We start from the raw sequence: 13,493 nt of genomic DNA, 5'->3' as shown, positions 1-13,493 counted from the left end.
ATAGGGATGCTTGTGGTGGTGGAGTTGTTCTGTACCTTGAATGTGGTGGTGGATACATGAGCTTACACAAGGGATAAAATTATACAGAACTATAGACATACACATGCACACACACACAAGAGAGGACATCTGAATAAGATCAGTGGATTGCACCAATGCCAATTCCCTGGTTGTGATATTGTACTATATTTTTGCAAGATGTTACCATCGTGGGAAACTGAGTAAAAGATACATGGATCTCTCTGTATTCTTTCTCACAATTTTATGTGAATTAATAAAAAGAAAAAGGAAGGTAGGAAAAAAGAAACAAAGACATACAACTTCTAAAAATTAGAAATCTTAGTTGTAATATATCACAAAAACAGCAACAATTAAACAGTAATTACAACACCTGGGTTAAAGCCAGTAATCCCAAAGATTAAATTCCAGAATGGATTTTTATAAAATTCAGCCAAATGTTTTGTATTGCATTCATTTCTGAAAAAAAAAAAAAGTAAAAATAAAGTTGAACATAAAGTGTGGTAAAACTATAAGCCAGGAAAAGTGGAACTAAAATAATATTGGGGGTTTCCCTGGTGGCGCAGTGGTTGAGAATCTGCCTGCTAATGCAGGGGACACGGGTTCGAGCCCTGGTCTGGGAGGATCCCACATGCCGCGGAGCAACTAGGCCCGTGAGCCACAACTACTGAGCCTGCGCGTCTGGAGCCTGTGCTCCGCAACAAGAGAGGCCGCGATAGTGAGAGACCCGCGCAACGCAATGAAGAGTGGCCCCCGCTTGCCGCAACTAGAGAAAGCCCTCGCACAGAAACGAAGACCCAACACAGCCAAAAATAAATAAATAAAATAAAAATTTTTTTTAAAAAAGAATATTGGGGTAACAATTATAATATCAGACAAACTAGCACTATATGTAAAATTTTGGGGACAATAATGTTGCCAATTCTGGAATTCAATTACAGAAAAATATGAAAATGAATAAGTTTGATGGTAGGTATACAAGTGTTTGTTAAATTGTTTTCCATATTTTTCTGTATATTTAAAATATTTTAATAATTTTAAAACTAAAAAAATTTTTGTAATAAAAGACAAAAATATTGGAAATGATTAAAGTATTACTCAGATGAAAATTTAGAGCTTTAAATACATTAGCTAAAAATTAAGTAGTAAGAGAGGAAAATCAAAGAAAGAAAACTAACAAGCATTTAACAGCAGAAGCTAATAAGAAGGTAATAAATCTAAAGTAAAATCAAGAAATCAGAAATCAAGGAAATAGAGAACAAAAATCAATAACAAAGATTAACAAAGCAAAAGGTTGTTCTTTGAAAAGATTAATAAGCTAGCAAGCCTCTGATAAGACTGAACAAGATAAATCAGAAAAGAGGTAAATAAATATTTAAATAAAGTACAGAATGAAAAGGAGAAATGTCTATGGAGACAAGTGATTTTAAAAATAATTTTTAGGGCTTCCCTTGTGGTGCAGTGGTTAAGAATCCGCCTGCCAGTGCAGGGGACACGGGTTCGAGCCCTGGTCCGGGAAGATCCCTCATGCCGCGTAGCAGCCAAGCCTGTGCACCACAACTACTGAGCCTGTGCTTTAGAGCCCACGAGCCACAACTATTGAGCCCACGTGCCACAACTACTGAAGCCCGTGCACCTAGAGCACATGCTCCGCAACAAGAGAAGCCACCGCAATGAGAAGTCCGTGCACCGCAACAAAGAGTAGCCCCCGCTCACCGCAACTAGAGAAAGCCCGCACGCAGCAACGAAGACCCAACACAGCCAAAAAGTAATTAATTAATTAATTAAAAAAATAATTTTTAAATTTATGAACAAACATTACAATACATATGAAACCTGTGAGAAAATGGATTGATTTCTATAAAAGATATAAATTGTTAAACTGGATACAAGGAGAAACAGAAGATCAGTAGACTGTAAAAATTAAAGATATTGAACTGGCAATAAAATGCTTTCTTCAACAAAAGCCTTAGGAAAAGGATGGGGAACCCAAGGCAGGAATAAACTGGCAATGGATAGGTAAAGACAATTCACAGGAGGAAATCTGAGTGGCTGTGAAGCGATTGTAGTGGAGAAACACAACTTCAAACAAGATGCCACTTGTCACGTATCAGATTGGCTACAATTAGGAAACTGGACAATAGAGTCCAGTTTTTCTAATAAGGATGGTCTCTTCTCATGTGTACCAGACCCCATTCCTGCTCTCTTGCTCCAGGACATGGCTCAGATATCTGTGTTCTCTTTCTCTTTATTACTTTAGGATTTTTTTTTGCTGTTACTGTTTTTGGGTTTTTTTGTTCATTTGTTTTTTGGCTGCGCCGCAGGGCATGTGGGATCTTAGTTCCCTGACCAGGGATCGAACCTGTGCCCCCTGCAGTGGAAGTGCGGATCCCTAACCACTGGACCTCCAGGGAATTCCCCTCTTTTGTTAATTTTAGACTGGCATATAACACGATCAGAAAGTGCACATGTTGTGAATATACTGCTTGATGAATTTTCACAAAATGAACCTACTCACCACCATAGAAAAATAAAGCACTTCTAGTTACACCAGCAGCCTTCCTTATGCCTCTTCCGTCATTACCCCTCTTCTCCCCAGAGAAGCCACTATCCTGATGTCTAACACCATGAATTAGTTTTGCATATTTAAGAACATAAAATAAATGGAATCATAGTGCCTCCTCTTTGCCTTTTTGTCTAACCTTATGTTTTTGAGATTCATCCATATTGTTGCAGATGGTACTAATTTGTTCATCTTCTTTGCAAAAATTCCATTGAATGGACATTCCACAATTTATCCACTCTTCCATTTATGGCCATTTGTTTTCCCTCCCAGGTTTCGGCTGTTACAAATAATGTTGTCCAATCATACATATATAGAGTTGATATTCATTATTGGTGGATTTTGTGTTCGCGAGTTTGTCTACTTACTAAAATTTATTCGTAACTCCCAAATCAGTACCTGCAGAGCTTCCCCTGTCATTCATGGACGTGCCCAGAGCGGCCAAAAATTTGTGTCACCTGATGTGCACGATCCCAGCTGAGGTCGAACAAGGCAGTGCTCTGTTTCCTCGTTAGAGTTTTCATACTCTACACAAGTGCCCTTTTTGCTCTCTAGTTAATGCCATGTTTTTCACACCTTTGTGCTTTTTTCTTGGTGATTTTGCTGTTCAAATGGCCCCCTCCCCAGCACAGTGCTGAAGTGCTCTCTGGTGTTCCTGAGGGCAGGAAGGCTGTGATGTGTCGTACGGAGAACATATGTGTTTCGTAAGCTTTGTTCAGGCCTGAGTTTCAGTGCTCTGACCATGAGCCCAGTGTTAATGAATCAACAGTCTATATTAAATAAGATGTTTTTAAACAGGAACACACATAAAACAAGGTTATATATTGATCAGTTAATGATAATGTTGTAACCAAAGGCTCACGGGAAGCTAACCCTCCATTTCCCCTGAGAGCAGTGGTTCAGTATCTGCTCATTCAGTGCTCATGGTGACTACAGAACATGATGACTGCGAACAATGAGAATATGTGCGTTTCATGAGTATAAACCTAGGAGTCGTGGTTTTGGGTCATGTGATCGACATATTTTCAACATTAGTACATCTGTCAAAGAGATTTCAAAGACACTATTCATGTACAGTCCCATCAGCAGTATAGGAGAGGACTAATCATTCTTTACCTTCTCTGACACTTGGTATTGTCAGGCTTTTAGATTTTAGCCATCTTGATGATGTGCAATACATCGCACTGTAGTTTAATGTGCATTTTCCTGATAGTTGATGGCATAGTGCATCTTTTCATAAGGTATTTATTGGCCATTTAGATGCCCTCTTTTGTGAAGTGTCTGTTCAAGTCTTTGCCCTTTAAAAAAATTGGGTTGTCTGTCTCTTTCTTATTGTTTTGTAGGATTCCTGTTTATATTCCAGAAGCAGTCCTTCATTGGTTACATGTATTACAAATAACTTCTCCCTCTTTGCGGCTTACCATTTCATTCTCTCAATGGTTTTTTTGATGAATATAAGTTCTTCATAATAATAGTCAAATTTATCATTTGTTTTCTTTATAGTTAGTACTTTTAATATCCTGTTTGAGAGATCTTTGTTTACTATAAAGTCATAAAGATATTATCCTACACAGGCATACCTCAGAGATATTGCAGGTTTGGTTCCAGACCATGGCAATAAAGCAAATATTGCAATAGGCAAGTCACACAAATATTTTGGTTTCTCAGTGTTTACACTATACTGTAGTCTATTAAGTGTGCAAGAGCATTATGTCTAGAAAACAATGTATATACATACCTTCATTAAAAAATACTTTATTGCTAAAAATGCTAACCATCATCTGAGACTTCAGCGAGTTTGCTGAAACTCTTTGCTGGTGAAGGGTTTGAAATATTGTAAGAATTACTAAAATGTGACACAGACATGGAATAAGAAAATGCTATTAAAATAATGGTGCTGATAGACTTACTTGATGCAGGGTTGCCACAAACCTTCAATTTGCAAAGAAAAAAATTCACTATTCGTGAAGTGCAATAAAATGAAGCAAGGTATGCCTGAATTATTTTCTAGAAGTTTTATTCCTTTATTTTTCACATTTTGATCTACAATCCACCTGAAATTGATGTTTGCATGGTATGAGCCAGTAATCATGAATTTGTTTTTTTTTCCTATAGTGATATCCAGCTGACGTAGTGCATATGTTTAGAAGACTGTCCTTTCCCCACTACACTTTATCACTAATGCTTTCATGACATATTTCCATCCTTTTGTCTGCAACCTGTTTGTATCCTTATATTTATGTATGTCTCTCGTAAGCAACATGTAATTAGATTTTGAATTTTTTATTCTAGTCTAAAATCTTTGACTTTTAAATACAGTATTTATCTATTTATATTTAATGTAATTCCTAATATATTAGGGAATAAATAGTTCTATTTTGCCATTTTCCCTATCCGTACCACATTCATTCCTGTCTTCTTTATTGCTTTCACTAAACCAATACTTAAGTATTTTTAAATTTAAAAACATTTCTCCCAAGCCTGTTAGTTATACATTCTTTTAATTTCTCTGTTTTATGACTACCATAAGGGGTTCAATATGAATCCATGACTTTTTAAAGTTTAATACAAATGAGGACTTTACTACTTTCTGGACAACACAAAGAACTGAAACTATTTTAATTCCTTTCACTCCCTCCTTCTCTTTGTGCTGGCTATCAGGTATTTTAATTCTTCATATATTTTAGATCACAAAAGAAATTATTATTACTGTTTTTTATATCAACAGCCACTTAAATTTACCCACACATTTACTCTTCCCATTGTTTTTCATTCCTTTATGCATGTCCTTGCTTCCAGCTGGGATCATTTCCTTTATTATGGATATACTGCCAAAGAATTCTTTCAGTTTTATTTGAAGATATCTTTCTTTCACTTTTATTTTTGAAGGAAATTAAAAATAATTGTGTAATTTATAGATTGTTAGGTTTTTTCCACGATTTTTAAGATGTTGCTTTATTATCTCCTGGCATCCACCATTTCTGTCACCGATATACTTCCTTGAAGTGAATGTCTTTTTTTCCACTAGCTGTTTTTAAGAGTTTTGATCTGTCTTTATTGTCCAGCAGTTTCACTAAGATGAACCTAGGTGTGTTTTTTAGTTTGATTTTCCCTGCTTTGAGATTGTAGTGCTACCCAAATGTGTAGTTTGATGTCTCTTGTCAATTATTTGAAAATTCTCAACACTAGCTCTTTTAATATTGCTTCTGTCTCATTCTTTCTTTTTTACTTCTGGATTCATCATTTATAGATACAGGCTTTAAAATAATGATGATTCATATGTTGAGGAAGACAGAGGACATGATGGATAATTTCAGCAGAGAACTGAAATATATTTAAAAAATCAAATAGAAATTATAGAACTGAAAAATAAAGTAACTAAAATTTAGAACACAGAGATAAATTGAATAGCAGATTAGACACAGTAGAAGGAAGGATTATTAAATGGAAGATAGGTGTATAGAAAATATCTAGCCTGAAGCTGAATGAATGGATGAAAAATACATACTTTCATTTAAAATTTCAGGGTTTTTTTTTGGCTTTCCATGAAAGTCAAAATGTTTTGTGAGCGTTGAGTCTACATTCCTCATTGCTTTAGTTGCCCTGAGCTGAGGAAGGGCTCCCTGTGCAGGGATATGTCCTTTCTACTAGCAAGAGTTCACTTCTCTCTATTGCCTTCTGCCACTGAGGCTGAATATCAGTTGTTATGGTTTATATTACCCCTGCACTGCTTCACTCATTTGTGTTACCTGGGTGAGTGTGGTTTAGTAAGGGAAAATGGTGGGGGAGGGACAATCTAGGCAGATGAAATAGCACATGAAAAAGTACTTACCCTGGGGGAATTGGGCAGGTCTGGGGACTCAAATTAAGGCAGCACTACTAGAGCACAGACATGAGTGGGGGTGTTGTATTGGGCCACTGAGTCTGGAAAAATATTTAGGATCTTGGATAGCCTTACAGACCAAGTAGCTAAGAAGGACTATACTTATTTCACTGTTATTTGATGGTAAACAGATTTGGCCCCTCTGAATCTTCTGGTTGAAATAATCCATCACTATGTAAACTTAACTTGTTAACTCTAACTTTTAGCCAGGTAGACAAGCTATTGGTTTGGTATGACAAAACATCACTGAATTAATTTTTATGCCTTTGTTTCTTCTCTGCCTTAGCTGCAAGTGTCCACTGCTTGGAGAAGTGTGGGAAGCTGACTTGGAAGCTTGTCGGTTGCTTATCCAGAGCCTGCAGCTCCAGGAAGCCAGGGACAGCCTGTTGGCAGAAGATGAGAGACAGACGGATGACTTAGGGGGAGGTGCTTGTACAACAGCTCTGGCCACCCCCCCGAGGCCCCACTCTGAAGATGAGAGGAAGACCCCTTTGCAAGCATTTGAAGAGTGGAAGGTGCACCTGACCCCTTCTCCTCACTGTGCTGGCAGTGAACAGAAAGAGGTCTGTCCATCCTCATAGCCTCAATAGGGGCCTTACTCTGAGGGATGATTTGGGACCACACTTCAAGTGAGAGCAGTAAACACTGGGCGGGCTTCCCACTGAACCACCCAAACTCTTTAAAGATTTAACAACTCCTGAATATGATTACAAAATGATGTAGAATTTTTATAGAAGTTGTTTAAAATATAGGAGAATGGAAAGAATTAGTTCTATTTTTATTCTAATTTCATGGCTATAGTTAGAATATACAATCTAACATATAATTACTATATATATAGCCCACACTATATATGTCATATATAACATATAGCTGCTGTATGTACTATATATTATATATGTCATATATGATATTTAATTTTGTATTTAGAATCTATATTTTACAATATTGGTTCATTAGAATCAAACACATATATGTATATATTCCAGTAACTGTTTTTGCCAAAGCAAGATCATAATGAATGTTAGAATTTGCTCTTTTCATTTAAAACAACCTAATACTTGGCCTTGATATATGCATTAAAAATTAAAGTGTAGATTTATTCAACATTTTACCCCAAGGCTGACCTAGATCAACAGAGAAGAGTTCCCCACCCCTCCCCTCCGTGGTTCATCTCTCCTCTCTGCCCTCCCCTCTCACACTTTCCCCTCTAACCCTAATAAGATTCTTTCAACGAAAGGGCTCCAGGAATTTTTTTCCAGTTTCAGTGCTATGACAGGAGGCTTTAGAGCGCTTTTTCTGGCCAGATTCCCAGCTGTTCTGAATATTAAAAGAAAGTAAAACCTTGGTGAAACTGGAGGAACGTGTCATTTCACGTTCACATCTCACGTTTGCCATTAGTAGTGCCCCCTCCCTGGGTCTCTGCCATGACTCACCAGGGAACGCACCCCATTTGCGTGCCCCCCCAGCGTCCTGTCTGCAGGACCATGATCTTTACAGAGCACACGCTCGCTGACAATGTGTGCTTACAGTCACCGTCTTCTGGACCGCTGGGAAAATTGATACTTGATCATATATTTGAATTGAACAACCTGATGAGAAAGCAGGCTGTTGTCACTCTCTGGAATCCTGCTGGCCTCATAAAGTTAGGCTCTGCACTGAGCTGTCAATGATCTCAACTCCTTTGTTAGCTGAGGTCCTGCAGGTGGAATCCTCCACAAAGCCTGGTTGCCCGAGCTCGTGCTTACAGCTGGTGAAAACTTGTGGCCTGTTGCAGTTGGCCAGCTTCAAAGAATATTCTGGTGCGAGGGACACACTACCTGAGTGAGGGGAAGGGAGCCCTGGGTGGAAGAAACTGCAGGCCATGGGGCTGAGTCTTTGAAGGTAGGGCTGGCTCTCCAAAGGGGGCTCCCGGGAGCTCAGTGCCAGGACAGGAGCCAAGCCAGGTACATGGTGGGGTTTGCTGGGACAATGAACACCCCTGGAGGTCATGCCTGCTTCAGCAGATCTGACCTTGTAGGGAGAGTCTCCTCCCTCCCTCCCTCCCTCCCTCCCTCCTCCTCCTTCTTCCTTCCTTTCTTCTTTCCTTCCTTCTTCCCTCCCTCCCTCCTTCTTCCTTCCTTCCTTCTTTCTTTCCCTCCCTCCTTCCCTCCCTCCCTCCCTCCCTCTATCCCTCCCTCCCTCCCTGCTCCTCCTTCTTCCTTCCTTCCTTCTTTACTTCCTTCTTCCCTCCCTCCCTCCTTCCTTCTTTCCTTCCTTCCTGCCTTCTTTCTTTCCCTCTCTCCTTCCTGCCTTCTTTCTTTCCCTCCCTCCTTCCCTCCCTCCCTCCTCCTTCCTTCCTTCCTTCCTTCCTTGTTTCTTTCCCTCCCTCCCTTCCTTCCTTTCTTCCTTCCTTCCCTCCTTCCCTCCTCGCTGTGCCCATGTGTCCCTCCAGGCTCTCTGGGGGATGACTCTTCTAAGTATAGGAGGATTATTCTTCCTCTATAACATTGTAAGCACCTGCCAAGCTGGCTATAGGAAAACAGCTTGTTTGCTTAAAAGTAGGAAAATCAGAGTCGAGGATGAATGGAGTAGAGCTTTATCACAGAATGATTCTCCAGGTTTCTGTGGGGAGGAGGCATGGGCTGTGACTGAGAGAACCGAAGAGCACAGTGGCCGCCTCTTCAAGCTCCAGGACTGAGCCCCCAGCTCCGCTCCCCCAGCTGAAGCACTGAGGTTGTTCTGTAGTCTTTCGTTGCTCTCTTGGGGGTGGGAGAGAGACGAGGGGCCTTGAAAGCTCCTGCTAGCTCAGTGCCATCTCCCACCCTGTGTCTTTCCCGTCCCATGTGCTGTCCCTGCATTGCTTTTCTGGGTTTATACTCACAGAGGGAGGCGGGCATCTTTTGAACTCGTTGAGTGGCAGGAATGTTAAGATGGTAGGTATTTTCTGGAAAGGGCAAAATTGTGGAAACAGAAAACAGATCAGTTGTTGCCAGGAATTGGGATTGGGGGAAGGGACCGATCGCAAAGGGCAACATGAAGGAACTGGGGTGGGGGGCAGTATGTGACAGCACTATTCCGTATCTTGATTGTGGTAATGGCTTCATAACTGTGTGCGTATGTCTAAATCTATAACTTTACACCCAGAACTCTACTGCATGTAATGTTACAAAAGTGACTATAATTAAAAAAAATAACATCTCCCTACTTAAAAGTGAGGCTACAGATGTTTGAATTGGTTGCACTTGGCTTAGGGCTATCGGAAGACAGTACAGCAGAATGAGCAGAGCTGAGGCTGCCGGGCTGTACACAAGCTGCATTCCCTTATCTGCTAAAAAAAAACAAACAAAACAAAAAATGAGGATAATGAAAACTATCTCATGAGGTTGCTGTGAAGATTTAAATAAAATAGCATCTAAAGTGATATTAACGCATATATGTAGAATCTAGAAAAATGGTACAGATGAGCCTATTTGCAGGGCAGGAATAGAGACGTAGACGTTGAGAACGGACATGTGGACACAGCGGGGGAAGGGGAGGGTGGGACGAATTGGGAGATTAGGTTTGACATAAATACACTACCATGTGTAAAACAGATAGCTAGTGGGAACCTGCTGTATAGCTCGGGGAGCTCAGCTCGGTGCTCTGTGATGACCTAGATGGTGGGCGTGGGGTGGGAGGGAGGGAGGTTCAAGAGGGAGGGGATACATGTATATGTACAGCTGATTCACTTCATTGTCCAGCAGAAATTAACACAACATTGTAAAGCAACTATATCCCAATTTGAAAAAAAAGTGACTGGTACATACATAGTAGAGGCTTAAATAATGTTTTGTGTGTGTGTGTGTTTATCACTCTTTCCGGCAGTCACAAGAATCTCTAAGACCTTTTAAAAATAATATACCTTGCTTCCTTTATTAAGAAGCAGAACTGAGCAATGAATCAGTGGAAGCTATTCAAGAAAAGAAAGGCTTAATAAAGGAAAAGTCTTGTTTGTGTTTGGATGGAGGATCTTAGGCTACTGAAGGCACAAACTATAACCAAGGGTCTCATTCGGAAGGTGTTTTTGTTTTCCTGCCTCGGTTTCTAGGGAGTCATTGAAGGCTGGATCCTTGTGTATTTATCCTGTGGCCACAGTGTCTGTTTGCTTTGCAGCTGTCAGTTGGTTTGGCTGTGGAACACCCTGCTGGGTCTGGCCACCCCGCGTGGGTTTCTCTACTGAAGCATGATGCCCTGAAGGCAGTCAATTTCTTTTTAACCCGAATCTTCCATGAAAAATTGATGACTTCTTATGAAGGTCCACAGAGAGATGGATTTTCAAAGCCTTCCTTGTGCTTATCTGCCCCACGTGGGTGCGTACATTTTGGTTGCACTGGTTATAACCAGTGCTTTGTCATTAATTAAAGATTTTGCTGTGTTTAGGGTCCCACTGGGCTTCTCAGCACCATTTTTCCCATTTTACAGCTGGGCCCATTAAGGCATAGTAATTTGCCGTGAGCTTTGTTACCGAGGCGCTTGCACTCCCTCAATGGTGAGAGCCCTCTTCTTTTTCAGTTTCATTACAGCTCTCCTGCAAGCCTTTTCTGGGACTCTGGAAACAATCAGGTGCCGTTGGCTCTGCTTTATAGACATTACAGAAATTGCATGGGGGCCAGAGAGGAGCTGGGGAAATCAGTGAGCTAGCTTCCTCTGCTCTGAAGTTGCTTTTTTGTACTCGCTGTACTGGCCATTATACCTGCGTAATTGTCTCTTTCCTGTCTGCAGCCTGAGCTGCTGGGGTGATTTCTGTTTTTACTACAAAGTGGGCTCCCCTCCCGCAGAGTTCCCCTGGACAATGTCACCCTCCCAGCCTCCAGCTGCTTCCTTTCCCAACCAGTAGCTGCCACCAAAGAGGCCAAAAAATGGTCCAGCAGCTTTGAGCCATCTCATGCAGGATTTGAGTAGCCAGGGTTAAGATGTCTGCAGTGAAAGGAATTAGCAATAAGACACAGTGTAGCTTTATTTTTTTTAATTTTTATTTTTTTATGGAAGTCTAGTTGATTTCCAGTTTTATTTATTATACGGGTCTCCAGAAATGATTGTTGATGTCTCCCAATTCCTTTTTACTCCATTTCACAAGAAAAGAAAGCTGGAAAAACAGATCTGTGGTGAAGACGTGTGTCCTCACCATCTTTTTTTTTTTTTTTTTTAACATCTTTATTGGAGTATAATTGCTTTACAATGGTGTGTTAGTTTCTGCTTTATAACAAAGTGAATCAGTTATACATATACATATGTTCCCATATCTCTTCCCTCTTGCATCTCCCTCCCACCCTCCCTATCCCACCCCTCTAGGTGGTCACAAAGCACCGAGCTGATCTCCCTGTGCTATGCGGTTGCTTCCCACTAGCTATCTATTTTACGTTTGGTAGTGTATATATGTCCATGGTCCTCACCATCTTAAACTGGTTTCTAATTCTAGAAACCTCTGAAGTGGTCAAAGGGCTGCTTCTTTGGTCCTGACAGATGCAGACCTGATTCTCTCTCTTCCCTATCACTTCTCAGCTCCCTTGAGCTCTCAGAGAGGCAGCAACCTCACCAGCGAAGCGGGGTTGAAAGATCGGGTCCTGAACTACACGTCTTCATAGTTCTTACACCTTGGAACTTATGAGACAACCCCCGGGGGTGGGTGGGACTGCTCACTCACTCGTCATCTGCTTTTACTCTTTTTGTCTAAGACCTCTGGGGAGAAAGCAAAAAGCTTGGGTGTGAAGAGAAATTCCACCTTCTCTACAATTTAGTATTTCTTGTTGCAAACCCATCCTCCTTAGCCCAAGAGTAGAGCAGTAGAAGCAATCAGGCTGCCATCAGGGTTGGTAATTGGTTGACTCATTAAAAAGCCAGAGAATCATAAAAAATGATACATGTGCATTTTAAACTTTTTTTTTTTTTTTTTAAGTTTGCTATAAGACCAAGGCTTTTTGTTTGTATAGGTCTTCCTGGCTGGCTTTTCCCATGGCCATTCTTGCAGAGGCCTCACCAATAATGCATCATCTACAACTACCAGTTTGCATTTCTTTAAAGAGGACTGGAAACTTCGAGAGCACTTGCAAAACAGTCCTGTTTCCCCCTCTCTCCCTCTCTTAAATATTATTGAGTTTTCCCAAGGTTTTCAACTTGGTTTATATAGAGACAAGAACTCCCCTTCTTTTCCCACTAACATTTCATTGCTTTACATAGTATTTATGTTAATTATGGAATTAATTTAAGTGCAACTGGCATCAATAGGTTTAGAAACAACTCCACCGATAGGATCGGAAGTTGGCAGGCTCACAGGCTATGTCCTGGCCCTGGCCTTGGCCCCTGCCTTTGAGGGAGGGAGCAGAGCCCAGGACACCTGGCAGGTGGGAAGAGGAGGCTTCTGGGCCTTCAGTTAACTGGTTCCTGCCGGTTCTCTCAGTTAATTAATGTCAGCTTGCCAGCCTCCTGCCCAAGGAGACTAAATGGACGCCTCGGGTCCTCTGCTTTCTCTGCTTTTGGAAAATTACGGAACCACTTTCTTTGCTCCAGGGCCTAACTGTGGCACTTCTTCCACTAATTAAAAATAGTTCTGTGCTTCTGAGGAAAACAACCTCGGGGCCCTCGGAGCCTCCTTCACCTTGGAAATTCCTTGTCATTCATTGATGAACACTGAGGGGTGGATAGAGGCTTGTCACCGGCTGGCTGCTGAGGACTGAGTTATGGCACTTACAGCACAGGCGGCTGGTCTAACGAATATGCAGTGTTTTCCTTTGAGTAGCTGAGAGATTTTTAATCCAGGCTTTCACATTTCTGGAAAGTGAACTCTGTTAAAAGCAGTAATTCTAGTCATCTCATAGCTGCATAGTTCACAAAAAACATTTAGAAATTCAAAAAAATCTGTAATCTAAGATGAACACAGATGCAAGTTGGTATTTGATTCTGTCCTCCTTGTAGTTCAGTATTTCTGAGCAACAGGCAGTTGGCAGGGCACATCCCCTGAAATGCAATCCCCCCAAAGGTGTTCTGTCTTCATTTTCTCATACAAAAAGG

At 40.9% G+C, this 13,493-nt stretch overlaps 1 protein-coding gene across 10 annotated transcripts in view; it reads left to right on the top strand.

Moving 5' to 3' along the window:
• The window catches only part of DISC1 (DISC1 scaffold protein), a 346,324-nt gene that overhangs the window by 311,984 nt on the left and 20,847 nt on the right, over positions 1-13,493 (top strand). For 8 of the 10 annotated variants that reach the window (XM_082407588.1, XM_082407593.1, XM_082407597.1 and 5 more), the window contains one exon: positions 6,751-7,027. The exons of 1 other annotated variant lie outside the window; for it this stretch is intronic. In XM_082407588.1, the coding sequence (XP_082263714.1) occupies positions 6,751-7,027 (277 nt within the window). Of the gene's footprint in view, positions 1-6,750; positions 8,510-13,493 lie in introns of those variants that run through there. One more of the 10 variants, XM_082407602.1, reaches the window with a different exon arrangement.

Source organism: Balaenoptera borealis (assembly GCF_965194805.1).
Source record: "Balaenoptera borealis genome assembly, chromosome: 10".
Classification (NCBI taxonomy): Eukaryota; Metazoa; Chordata; class Mammalia; order Artiodactyla; family Balaenopteridae; genus Balaenoptera; species Balaenoptera borealis.
The sequence above is the reverse complement of the archived record's forward strand: the minus strand, read 5'-3'. Positions and strand labels throughout refer to the sequence as shown.